The sequence below is a fragment of the Oenanthe melanoleuca genome, chromosome 2 (genome assembly GCF_029582105.1).
Source record: "Oenanthe melanoleuca isolate GR-GAL-2019-014 chromosome 2, OMel1.0, whole genome shotgun sequence".
NCBI lineage: Eukaryota > Metazoa > Chordata > Aves > Passeriformes > Muscicapidae > Oenanthe > Oenanthe melanoleuca.
Window position 1 is genome coordinate 44,825,110 of NC_079335.1, and position 13,650 is coordinate 44,838,759.

The 13,650-nt window shown below is 42.9% G+C and overlaps 1 protein-coding gene across 1 annotated transcript; it reads left to right on the forward strand.

The window, feature by feature from the left end:
- The first annotated feature begins 618 nt into the window (after positions 1-618).
- On the forward strand, positions 619-11,875 carry AQP4 (aquaporin 4). Its single transcript, XM_056484992.1, has 5 exons — positions 619-782; positions 4,716-5,130; positions 6,054-6,218; positions 6,565-6,645; positions 8,358-11,875. The coding sequence occupies exons 1-5, from the start codon at positions 751-753 to the stop codon at positions 8,634-8,636; spliced, it is 972 nt and encodes a 323-aa protein (XP_056340967.1). The 5' UTR covers positions 619-750; the 3' UTR covers positions 8,637-11,875.
- Positions 11,876-13,650: the final 1,775 nt, after the last annotated feature.

Below are 13,650 nucleotides of genomic sequence, written 5' to 3' on the forward strand. Positions count from 1 at the left end.
AAGGTGTGTCGGGGATGTCTAGATTGCACACTACAAAAAGGTTCTTCACCAAGAGGGTGGTTTGGCAATAGAACAGGCTCACCAGGGAAGTGGTTACAGCATCAGAGCTCAAAAGATGTTTGGTCAATGCTGTCGGGCACATGCCGCGGTTCTTGGGGCTGGAGTTGGACTCGATCTTAGTGGGTCGCTTCCAACTCAGGATATTCTATGATTCTATGATTTTGTAACCAGTAGCGTTCCAATAATGTACTCCCTGGCTGCTGAGCTACTAGGGCTTTTTTCCCCTTCAGCACAGCGAGTGGCAGAGAAGAAACTGAGCAGGCTCTGAGCGCTGGGCACAGCCGGGCGGCCCCGCGCCGCAGGAGCTCTCGCTCGGCGCTGCCGCTCTCCTGCCCGCACCGGGACCGCCGGCCGTGCCCGCACCGGGACCGCCGGCCGTGCCCGCACCGGGACCCGCCGGCCGTACCCGCACTGGGACCGCCTTGCCGTGCCCGCACCGGGACCGCCCTGCCGTGCCCGCACCGGGACCGCCCTGCCGTGCCCGCACCGGCACATGACCGCAGCCGGCCCGCCGCCGCTCCGCCGCCCGTTCCTCGAGTGCCGCCCGCCCGCCCGCCGCACCAGGTACGGAGGGGAGCCGGCCCGAGCCCCCGCCCCGGCCCCCGATCCGGCCCCCGACCGGCCCCGAGCCCCCGCCCCGGCCCCAGCCCCCGCCCCGGCCCCGCCGCTCGCCGCGCCCGCACGGGAGGCATGAGCGACGGAGCGGCCGCTCCGCGCCGCGGGTGAGTGCGCGGGGCGCGGAGCGGGGAGGGAGGGAGGGCAGGAGACGGCAGGAGACGGCAGGAGACGGCAGGAGACAGGCGGGCGGGCGGGGACAGCCCCCCCAAACCAGAGATGAGTTTATGGGAAAGCTTCGGCCGGGGGGTGCCGGCCGCGGGAGGGGTGCGCAGCCAGGGCTCCGCGGTGGTGCCTTTCTCCTGCGTTTTGCACCGAGGGATGGCAGCCGGGCATCAGCTCCCCCGTCCCGAAGGCACCGTCGGAGCGTCGCTCTGGAGTTTTCACATCAGAGGTGCGAAGGGTGCGGAGAAGCAAACTCTCTCTTCGCATGTTAAAACTCTCTTTCTTGTCCACTTGCGGTCCTGCAATGGAAAAAGCCCAGGTACCGCACAGCGGAAAAGTTGCGGTACTGGCATCCCGAGGCTCCCCACCTCCTGTAGATATCCACGCCTGTCGCTCCTTTAACAGCTTTTTTGGAAATGAGGCAAAACTGTTACAAGCAAGCCCTGCATTGGTGCACTAGTTTTGCAGACAGAGGCTTGTCGCCCTCCTCGCTCGAAGTTGGCCGCAGGTGCCCAGGGGCCATTCGAGCTCTGGCCGGCGCTGCGAGCTCAGGTCGGGCAGCGTGCGAGTTCGCAGCGGAGATGCCGCCGTAAATAGTCACTGCAGGCACAGAACCTGTGTGTGACAGCAGTGTCCTGTGCAGTGGCTGGCCGCAAGCCTGCCTCCAGGATGTGTGCTCTGCTCCTTGAAATTACATTAGTTAGAAAACGAAGAATTTTTAGGATACTGTTAGGCTTTTGTCCCGAAACCTTTGTTATGTTTATATTGTTATGGCTTTTGAAGCCGTAACCATGCCTGAAGCCCTGCTGGCAACGTGATGTGCAAAACGCACCTTCCGTCCTATCAGACACAATCTACTGTGTAATCTTATAGCCCAGACCAGAGAATTTCCAGTGTGGCCACGTGTGAAATTAATGTGTGACCATCACATGAAAGTGGTTTGCTGTTGTATTTCGAATTTATCTAAGGAAAATGAGAACAACAGCTACTGAGAACAAACTGTTTTGCAGCTTTGGTGGCAAATCTTAGTTGTTGAGAGGTCCCATTTCAGTTTCAGACCTGTCACAGCCATCACTGTCTCATCTCCAGCCTTTAAATTTAACTGCATGCCGAACAAATAGTGGATGTTTGAGATGGTTTTGATTTCAAAGTTGCTGACTGGCTTTGGATTTAAGTGAAAACCTGGGCTCAGGGCTCAAACACAGTATTAAGCTTTTATTAACATTTACAAGGGAGTTTGCTGTAGGGAGGAAAGGTGTGCAGTTTAAAAGAAAAATTTGGCCCTGACAGCTGAGCATTTTGCTTAGTGTTGAAATCATAGGAAAACAGACTGCCTAAAAAAAACAGGTATGGATTAAAAATAGATGCTTAGCTCATTAACTGTCAATATGGTTGACAGAGTTCTATGTAGCATGATTTTCTAGAAAAACAAAAACTTAAGTTCATGAGCCAACTTTTGTGTTCAAAGCATTTGGCTTGCATGCAGCATTTTTGGTTTTTCAGGGCTGCAAATAATATTGACAGAATTGACTGCACGTGCTCTCAGCTGGAGAAACAATATGAGATCTGCCTTTCATAAGTGGTGGCCTCCTTCTAGTCAGGCCCACCTGCAGTCCAGTAGAAGGTGTGATCTTCCACATGCACATGCACACACACACTCACTCTCGAGGTGATTTTCCAAGATGTTCCATAACTAGTGAGAAGCCAACTGCATGATATTAATGCCAAATGCAAACACCTTTTTCTGTCCACTTTCTGGGATGAAGGTGTGTAATTAATTTGCTGATCTCATTGTTCTCTGAGTACAGAAAGTGATGGTCAGGCACGTTTGAACAAAGGAGTCACCGTGCTCCATAAACCTACATTCCCCCCACACTGCCCTTGGTGGCTGGAAATTTTTCAAAACTCTTGAAATGTAACACCAGGACTTGCACCAGGGAAATCCAGGTTACATCCCAGCTGAGCTGAGTAATAAAAGAGTGGATGAGTGCTGCTTCCCTTGTCTGTGCACACAGTTCCAGGTTTCTCTTCCATGGGCTTCACTATATGTGTCATCCCTGTGTTCACCTGGAACATGCCCAGTGAGCTGGGAAAATGAGCTTTTCTCAGTATGGATATAGCACCTGTATTTAACTCAGGTCACCAAGATAAATTATTAGTGAGGAAGCAGTAAGGGAATCACAGATAAGCCTTTAAGTTTCAGTGTGAATCTGGGCATAGGGTTCAAAGGTAAGAGCAGCCAAATACCTGTGAGCTTCAGCTTTGAGGGAGGCAATGATTTTGGGTTCATTTTGTACAAAAAGTCTAGTCTAGATGGTTGGTCATTAACTGACTGTTAATATGAGATCTTACAAAAACATCTTTCCATTTATCTCGAGTTCAGCCTAAAATCAGAAGATTTGGGGTATTACTTTATTCTCTTTTGAGGTTCTGGCTTCACTTCTCTAGAAGAGCAAGCCTCGCTCAAGTGTCTCAGATCCTTTCATAAGCAAGAGCCGTTTTTAGGAGAGAATGTAACTGTTCTCATCTGAGAGTCTAGAGAACTGAGATGGATCTCAAAAGACCTGTCCAAAATACAGAGTAAATTAGCATAGGAAATGAGTCAGGGAAACAACTTATTTGCTCCAATCACAGCATTAAATTGCTTTTCCCTAACTCTCTAGAACTGTTAAGAAATTCATGGGCCATTCCTCTTGCAATGACTTGACAAGGGCAGACATGCCTTTTATGCTTCTTTCTGATGTAACTGATATTAAATATGCACAGTAGCTCAGTTACCTCGGATAACTGAGCATAAATTCATCCGTCTTCCACTTGAAATTCTGTTCCCAAATGTAGCAGCTGAATATTCTCTCTTTTGTTTTCTACTTTTTGGATGGGTTAGATGTTTCTTACTTTTGTTTTTAGAGAAGAATCTTTTTAGAATTCCTTAGAAACTAATTAAAATGCTTCCCTTTTGGCTTATTCTCCTAATTTATTAATACCACAAATAACTTTTCTTTGGTGACCCACTTTCATAGGTATCTGAACATCTAGCAAAATAGTAACTCGTCAGGAAGGCAGTGTAGACTGATAAATAGCATCTCCAGACAGGAAGAAAAGCCAAGACACTTCTTTCTTTGCCATACAGAGTTTTACACAACACACATACAGAAAATATTTTTCTACTACCAAGCTAGTGGGTGCCATTAGCCCAAAAGAAAGCACTTTATTGATTAGACAATTGATTTAAAGGTCAAAATGTAGGATTGCATCTGTTCTCCTGCCTGAATTCAATTTTCACCCAACATCCATAGTGAAGAAACTGCTCTTTGCATAAATATGAATTGAAATACTGGTCTATGTGAGTGTTCAAGCAAATAAACTTTCTCTTCTAGCTCCCAGGGCAGCTCCCCAACACTACACTGTCATCAAAACCACTAGGATCAACTAAGATACTGCTTTTTGATTGAATTATCTAACCTGCTTTGTGAAAATTGCAGACTTGCATAGAAGAGGAGGATACTCACTGATTTAATGAACATGATGATCAACAGGAAGTGATAGAGCTGTATGTACATACATATATAGAGTCTCTCAATCAGAGGCCAGCAAGCACAGAAGAGTACACTTAATTTCATGATCATTTCAGAATACACAGAGGTTGCTTTTTGGGAGGATAACTATACAGAGTTGTCACAAGGAGCTATTAATTACCCTCCAACACTGGCATGTTTTAAGGGCAGTCTTCTCTAAGAGTGTAGTCTGTGGTTGTCCCAGCCCAAGGAGACTCAGTGTTGCCGCCTTCCCTCCAAAGTCTGCTGAAGAGCAATCCCTGACAGGAGAGCCTAAGGTTTATTTGGAGACTTCTGATGAAGATTTGCTTTCCTTTTCAGTAAGTGTGGACGTCTGTGTAAGTGTGAGAGAATTATGGTGGCGTTTAAAGGAGTCTGGACTCAGCCCTTCTGGAAAGCCGTTTCGGCAGAATTTTTGGCCATGCTCATTTTTGTCCTCCTCAGCCTCGGCTCCACGATCAACTGGGGCGGAGCAGAGAAGCCTTTGCCTGTAGACATGGTCCTGATCTCCCTGTGCTTTGGCCTGAGCATTGCCACCATGGTGCAGTGCTTCGGGCACATCAGCGGAGGCCACATCAACCCTGCCGTGACGGTGGCGATGGTGTGCACCAGGAAGATCAGCCTGGCCAAGTCCGTCTTCTACATCCTCGCCCAGTGCCTGGGGGCCATCGTGGGCGCGGGCATCCTGTACCTTGTCACACCTCCCAGCGTGGTGGGCGGCCTGGGAGTCACTGCGGTAATCACCTCCTCTGCCTCTTCCACTAGGCTAGCTCAGACCCTGAGAAACAGAGTCAGTGTCACACACAGTGAGGAGAGCTCAGGTACCGATTTTAACAGCTTGCTGGTTTATTTGCAGCATCCAGACAGCTCTCCTTAGGATGGGTTTATGCAGTGTTATAGCTGTAGCTCTTCTTTTTATAGAAGCTGTCTTTCCTAGAACTTCCCCAAATCTGATGACAGCAGGTAATGTTAATTTACACCCAAAATTTAAATAATGTGTGCGTGAAATGCCATTTTTATATGGTCTGGGGAGGGGGGAAATTAATTCTGTGCTATTATGATGGGGATTGAAAAAACATCAATTTAAAATGACATACTTTTGAAATAGATTGTGGCTTAGATTTCAGCTTTGTTCTAAACTAATAAGGAATGCCATCAGTTAGCCCCGTTGCAGGACTTATTAAAAATGCACTTGAGCTGCACACTGCTTAATTTTTAATTGAAATTTAAATTAATTAAGTCAGGGCTAATTAATGAATTTATAATTGAATAGTAAATTACAGTGCTCCCAAGAAAAAAAAAATGGTGAAAGGGAAGTGCAGCATTTGCAAATCCCTATGTAAAAATAAACTATACTTCTGCAGTGTAACTTTGAAGTTCCAGTTGGGTGTTACTGTTAAGCCTTCTGTTCTCAGTCCAGCAGTAATTTTCCATGGCTCTTAAAATTAAAAAAAACCCAACATTTTAAAGATAAAAAAAGAAAAAACAAAGGGAGAAGAATGAAGAGGGGGGAATCTGTACCTCTGAATTTCATCGTTGTCTTTCACTTTCTGCTATTTAGAAATACTACTCATTGAAGTACAATTTATGTATGTAATGGATTTCTGATTTACAAAATCAACTTTTCTTCATTTCTGGTGTTTCTTTGCCTTCTTCCAGGTACACAGAGATCTTTCTGCTGGGCATGGACTCCTGGTGGAATTGATAATTACATTCCAGCTGGTTTTTACTATTTTTGCTAGCTGTGATTCAAAACGAAGTGATGTCACTGGTTCAGTAGCTTTAGCAATTGGATTTTCTGTTGCAATTGGACATTTATTTGCTGTAAGTGAATGGTTTCTCTTTAAAAAATAGATCCCTTTACCCTTTAGGACTACTTCAGAAGTAAATGGAAACTTCTGTGACCTTTAGAGCAATTACAGCTATATAGCTGCTGTATTCTTTATGCCAAAAGTCTTTTGGAATCTCAGGAGTACCCTTGGGTAGGGTGTTGCACCAGAACTTTTCTGGCTGTTCATGTGATGACTTCTTTTAACTTTGTGTTAAGACTCAGGGGAGTGATGCTATCTGCTGTAAAGAGGAGGAGCTGTACAAAACCAGGGTGTCTCATAGAAAATAAATCACTACCTCCCAGACTTTGATAACAGGCAACATTTTCTCTCTGCTTTAGATCAATTACACCGGTGCCAGTATGAACCCAGCTCGATCATTCGGACCTGCTGTCATTATGGGCAGATGGGAAAACCAATGGGTAACTCTCCTTTCATACTTCCTTCATCACAGCAACAAGCAGTGATCAGGATTTTTCATACGTCAGGATTTCAGGATTTTTCATACATAATTTGCTTTCAGTTATCTCTCCTAGTACATCCCATAGAGACCATCCCCAAGGAAGACAGGCACTGACCTGCCCCAAGCTTAGGCATCATCATGCTCCTCACCTAGGACTGCAGTGCAGCATGCAGCATGTTGGAATAGCATCTCACTATTTTACTATTTAGGTGCCATTTTGTGGAGGTAATAGCTGTGGCAGAAGGGAAATAATACGAAAAGTTCAAACAAAAAAAAAAAAAAAAAAAAAGCAATCCAGGGAGACTGAAAGAATTGAAAGAAAAATCCTCCAAGGCAGATTGCAAACCCTGCTGGTCGTGCTGGTGAGGAGTTATGGAAGTAATTCCGTTGAATTCACGTTTCACCTGGTTCTGTAGCAAACTGGGGCAGATGTATGAAATGAGAACAGGGACCCTCTGTGATCTGGTCCCTGGGGGAGAACCTGCCTCGGCAAATGCCTGCAGTGGGAGATGAAGAGGTTGCAGTCTGGTATTTGCAGACCAGGCCAGATGTTACCTGCTTCAGATTGAAAGTGTCAGCTTAGCCAGCAGCAGTTGCTCAGGAAGCAATGTTATAAGCAGGCTGTGAATGATGCGGTAAATTTCTATGGTGTCTAACAATCTGACTTACAAAAAAACATTTCATATTTTATAAGGGAGAGATGGATCACAGCTCAGCCTCACCTAGTTATAGAGAGGGAAATCACTTCTAGGGACACTTTCAGTGCTAACTGAAAGAGCTGCATATTACAGTGCATATAAGGATTTTCTTGATTTTTAAAGTAGGAAGCCCACATTGCTCCCACTGCAGCTAATGATAGAAATAGCATTGTCTTCAGGCCCTAAGGCTTCAATTCTGCAAACACGATACCATGTGTAACTTTGTTCCCAAGAGTTATCCTATTGAGGCAGATTTACCCAGTTATCAGTGAATGGCTTGTTCATATGAAAAACTGCTGTAGTTTTTCACAAGATTAATTATCCATACTCCAAGGAAGCCTGTAATTTATAACTAAAGCTATAAACAATAAACAAATGTACCATGGAGAAACTTGCAGGAGAAGCTTAGTTACTGTCCTGGCCACTTTTCTCCTCCAGAGCAGTGACATTGGCACACCATCAACAGGAGCCTGTGGGCTTTGGCACCTGCTAGTTACTGCACTGCTGCCTGTCATGATGAAATAGATAGGTGCCTACAAAGTTGTGTTATGTCCATTGTATTCACTTATTCTAATTAGATTATCAGACTGCCTGTTGTGGTTGACTGCCTGTTGTATTCTGTAGGGTTAAATGCCAAATCCAAAATATTTTGGAAACATAAGTCTGAAATATCAAAGCAGAACTGTTTGTGTGTACACTAGGAAGGGGTTTTTTTCCTTGAAAGTTCATTTTTGTCTTGGGTCAAAATGCAGAAAGAAAATCACTTTTCTACATCGGTGTTTCCTTTGTGTGTCTTCTTGCAAAGAGTCCATATTCGTGGAAAAGTTTAGAAGAGGTCTCCTGTAAAGAGATAGATCAATAAAACTTGACAAAATTATTTCACTTTGAAGAAGTAGGCCTGCTTTTCAGTCTTCTTATCGTGGTTAATTTAAAAGCTTAATGCCTGGGGTTTCTCCCACCTCCTTTTTTGCAGGTGTACTGGGTGGGACCAATAATAGGAGCAGTCCTTGCTGGTGCCCTGTACGAGTACGTCTATTGCCCAGACGTTGAGCTCAAGCGCCGCTTCAAAGATGTCTTTGGTAAGGCCACCCAGCCTTCCAAGGGCAAGTACATCGAGGTGGATGACAACAGGAGCCACGTGGAGACTGATGACCTGATCCTGAAGCCTGGCATAGTTCATGTGATTGATATCGACAGGGGTGAGGACAAGAAGGGAAGGGATCCATCCAGCGAGGTGTTGTCTTCTGTATGACTAGCAAGAAGCACTGAAAGCAGAGAGCAGCCTGCTAGCACTTCCACAGATATCCTTCCACCCATTAAAGAAACAGACCTTCTATAGAATGAGCACCTTCCACTTCTTGAAAGGTATGGTGTGGGCAGCTGCATGGTGTCACCAAACCATACGCCTGCTCAGTTGGAAGATTAGGACTTTGCTGTAATTAGGATTCCCCATCTATTATTACAAATTTAGACTTGTTCATAGTATTTTCCTTTCCTTCTTTCTGGAGCAACCACAAAGTCAAAAAAAGAGATGGAAGCATTCTCCTTTAGTAAATCAGTCAATAACGAGATAAAGATAGAGATGTGTGACATTCAGATTGACAGTTAAGATATATCAGGAAATGCCTATAGACATGAAGACCTACTTATCAGATTGTTCTTCTGACACTTAATTGGCTATTGTCAGCTCCAATTATAACATCTTACCCATTAAACGTTCTCTGCGAGGTTCAGAGACAGCACCAGCACTATTTAAGAGTTTTATCCACAGTCAAGCAAAGGAGTATTGTTTCCACTCATGTACATCACTATTGCCTTGGAAACTACCTCTGAAAAAATGATGCTTTAACAGGCCTTTAAAAAAATTCTATCAACCCATCAAATTTCACTCATGTGATTCACCATATAAATACATTACCTTCATCCCCAAGAGTAAATATGCTGAAATGGAATGTTGAAGGGTATGGTAATAAGGCTGCAAAGCAGTTGATTGTACTTCATGCTCCCTCTTGTCATTGTCTATCTGGTGAAACATTCTCCTGGGGTTTGACTATTGACCATTTAGTGTTAGCAGACTCTCAAGGTCATGCAAAGAGTATAAAGGCTTTCCTGTTACTTAATAACTTAAATAAGAGATATCAGAAGAAAAGAAGGCATATCTGTTTTCAGTGCACTTGTTTGAATACACATTTCTGTGCTAATTTATGTAAACTAAAGATTTAAATTACTTACCTATTTTCTTACGAGATGGTTGGAGATAGAGTTTTTTTTAATTTATTAGTAATGCAAAGGGGTTTTAACTTTTAACTCTATTGAGACACTGATTGGGAAATATTTTTTTATAACAGATGATAAAAATATGACTGCTTCTGGCTTTTTGTTGCAGCTGATGCCTAACTATTTGAACAGGTTCCCTGCTTGTTCCAGTGTTCCTATAGTCATAAACTACACCTCTGGCAAAGGTTTCTTTATCTGTTGTAAGACAAAGGTTCATGTGCTTGCAGAGTTTTTTAGGGGGAAAAGGACATGAAATATGTTTCGTAAACAGTCTTTCCCCTATAGAGGTTTTTGCCAGACATAATCACCTCAGCAGAATGTTTCTGTAAAGCTGTTACTTACTGCTTTTGTTTCTGAGCAGTGGCTTTGAGTTTTACAATATGCAGCTGCAGAGCAGTCAGGAGTATGGTATTATTACTGTAATTATATTGTTTTTATTTTTAAATTGAAAAGCTACCCCTGCTTATTTAGCAACAAGAGAGGAAAAAAAGTATTAGTCCTGACTGTGGGCTGTATTAGCCTCATCTGTTCTTTGACATACTCTACATGCAATTTTTATTACAGGGAATTAGATGTTTCTAATGAGATAATAAACCACTACAACCCTCAAATTTGTGCACTATGATCCAAGGGCAATTCTAGTATCCCAGCTTGCAGCCTTGTATAGTCCCAGCATGTCCTTTTTCAAGTTTCACATTTTTCTTGTCTTAAACCCTGTTAGTGTGGTGCAGGTTCCCTGCACTGAGCATGAGATTCATGACTCCTTCACACATTTGCAGAGAGTGGCTGGGGACCTGCAGTGGACAATGTCAAATTGCAGATAAGAGCTCCTTCCCACAGCAAGGACTAAGTCTCTAAGGGAAGGGCAGCAAAGGTGTGGTGGTAGAGCTCTGCTCAGATGGATAAATACCATGATGAAGAGATTCAATGAGAAAGATAGAAACTTGTTGGGGGATTTGTCTAGGCATTTAGTTGAGCACTTTTTTATATAGTTTCAATCTGCATTTGTTAAAGGGACATTTTGGTTAAACCTTTTGCATGACTTAAAAAGGTAAAGAGGAATACACATAGAATTGGTGGATTTTTAAGCAAAGGTTTGCATTTTTTTTATTTAAAGACACTCCTTAATTTGTGAATTTTGCTTGGTACTGTGTTATTTAAATAAGAAGCTGTGATTTGATTTATGCTTAAGGGTCCTTTACACAAATGGCTTGAAGTGTGTTTTCCTCACCCAGCCTGATTCTGCTGCTGAGGTGAGCATAATGTGAGCATAGCACCAGCCACCTCTGTTAGGAGGATCTTTTTCCTGAAACACTCTGTATTAATGAACTGTGGCAAATACTCAGAGCCAGCCCCAGAACCAGCAGAACTCTTTGTTGAGGATAAGATCCTGAGACTTCTGAAAAGATCAGGGAAAAGAAGGGATGCTAAAATACAGGCCACCAGACAGTAAAGGTTGATGCCATGCCATTAGACATTAGCAGGTCAGCAATGTGTGGTAGGTCTGCTCCTGATCCCACACACTGAAACTCGTGGAGGAATTTGTCATTGACTACAGTGGAAATGATCCTGGGCTTTTTTGGGGCCTGATGGCTTCTCTCACACACTTCACTGTGTTTTTTCTAAAATTCAAGGCTTTCATCAGTATACTTAATTTTAGAAGAAGATGCATTCAGTTTGAGGTTTATGACCCACCCTAAAGTAAATCCTAGGAGTGGCTGTAATAACAGGTGATTCTGCCCCACCACAAGACATCACCATTCATATAAGGGAACATCACTCTTCAGCATCCATTAGGACTTAGTTTAGCACAGGGATATGTGCTTCTCTAAGCTGTCTTGCAATGGTATCATCACTGTACAATAGTCATACTTGGTTAAATAATAGACTAGTATGGCCCTTTTATGGATTCAAGATACTTTTGCTTTGGTATTTTTTTTTAAATATATACTTTGGTACTGTTTGAGTGAGATTTGTGTTCTAAAGCTCTTCAGCTCTGCATATGGCACCTTATAACATACTTGATGTCCTTTTAAAATATTTCTTGGTTTTGGTGGGAACTGTTTTTTGTTTATAATGGTGGGTGGATATTGCAGGAAGACTGTCAGGTCTGTCATCATCTTGGGGCCCCAAAATATTGGATGAGTCTCACTCCTCCATGATGGCACGATTGTTTTCAATGCTATATTTGCACTTTTAAAAGCACCTTCATAATATTAAGTCACTGGGTTTCAGAAAAGAAAGCGTGGAAGCTAAGGGTGATTCCATTGAAGCACACAAATACCTTTTAGGTTGTGTGTACTCTGAGGAGTTCATCACCCAAACTCTAACTATTCTCAGGAAAAAAAAAAAAAAAGAAACCCTGCAGCTATCAAGTTGTCATGATAACTCTTCTGCTGAAGTTTTCCACCTTTCAGTGGAAGTAGGAGTGAGATTCATCTCATGCCTTGTTTAGGCTTGTCACGTGTGTTTGCATATCAGATTTTCAAAATGTGCTTTGTTTCTGATTATTAGTAATTACCACAGTATGTGCTTAGAAAGCTAGATGGCCATCTACCTTTCTAGTGCTTGATGGCAGAGCAGCTGCTGCTGTGCTCTGAAACATCTTATCTGCTGGCTGTGTAACACATTCAGGATATTATACACCATCCAATATTTTTAATCTTTTTAAAATACATGAGAATTTACATTGTGAGTCTTTCTTTTCAAGGTGAGAGGTGAAAACACCATGCACAATTTTTTGTATCTCAATTTAGCCTGTGTGTATCTGAGTTTCTCAAGGACTTTCTAAAGAGACAATATGTAAATACAGACTGAAGTATTTGCTACCCACTTGTATGATCTAAGTCATCCTGTTGCAGTCTGAAATTTAGACTGGAGTAATGGAGTAAATGGAGTAAAACAAACCGTGTATATGGATTTTTCAACAAGACTGCTTATTGTTTAAGTGCTTAGTCACCATAATATCAGAACTAATGTAATAGGACTTAAAATTTCCATATGTAATATTTGGAATAATCTACTGAAAAATTCACTATAAAATAATACATTGTTATCTGGTTCCCACATGTATTCTACTGTATCTCACACTACTGTTGCAAATAAACATGTCTCAAAAAAAAGCTTCTTGTGATCATTGGAAACATTTCTTGATCCTAAAGCTCGGGACTGAAAAATAAGGGAAAACCCTGAATCCCACCCCTAGAACATGTCTAAGAGGAGTCTGGAAGTGTATGCAACAGAGAATGAATGATTTACTGTGGAAAAATATTCATCAGAGAAGAGAGCTGCTTGGGCAAAAGATTTAATATCTTTAAGGAAATGAGCTGAAGCAATTAAAGCAAAAAATTATGCTGGTCTGCTGTTGTGTTTTAAGTCCAGCTGGCAACTAAGCACCACACAGCCACTTGCTCACCTCCCCCACTCCTAGCCCAGTGGAATGGGGAGAATCAAAACTAAAACTTTCATGTTGAGATAAGAGCAGTTTACTAAAAAAAAACCCAAAACATCAGTGTGTTATCAACATTATTCTCATACTAAATCCAAAAACACAGCACTGTATCAATGGCTGAGAAGAAATTAACTCTATCCCAGCTGAAAGCAGGTCATTTACTCCAAATGGAGTAAAAACTCATATGACTAGTGGAGAGCCAAGGTTTTGAAAAGTGATTGAAATGATACTGGCACCTCAGACCCTCTTCACTAAAACCCAGCTTGTGAGACCAAGCTCCCATGACCATCTTCAGCAACTGAAATCAGATCCTGTGGCATTTACATTTCAGGTTGTCTAGCTTTTTGCTTGGAATGCAAAGTTTAGCTCCTATGACATTAATGGAGGTAAATCAGGATCCTGAAAATGACTAATATGAAAACACATCACCTGGGATAGCTTCTAATCAGTAGGAACAGCTCATGCTTGATATTCACCCTTTGCAGTGCTTCAGCACTTGCCTTCAGCTTGTTCAAGCCTCACAAGAGGCTTAGGGGAG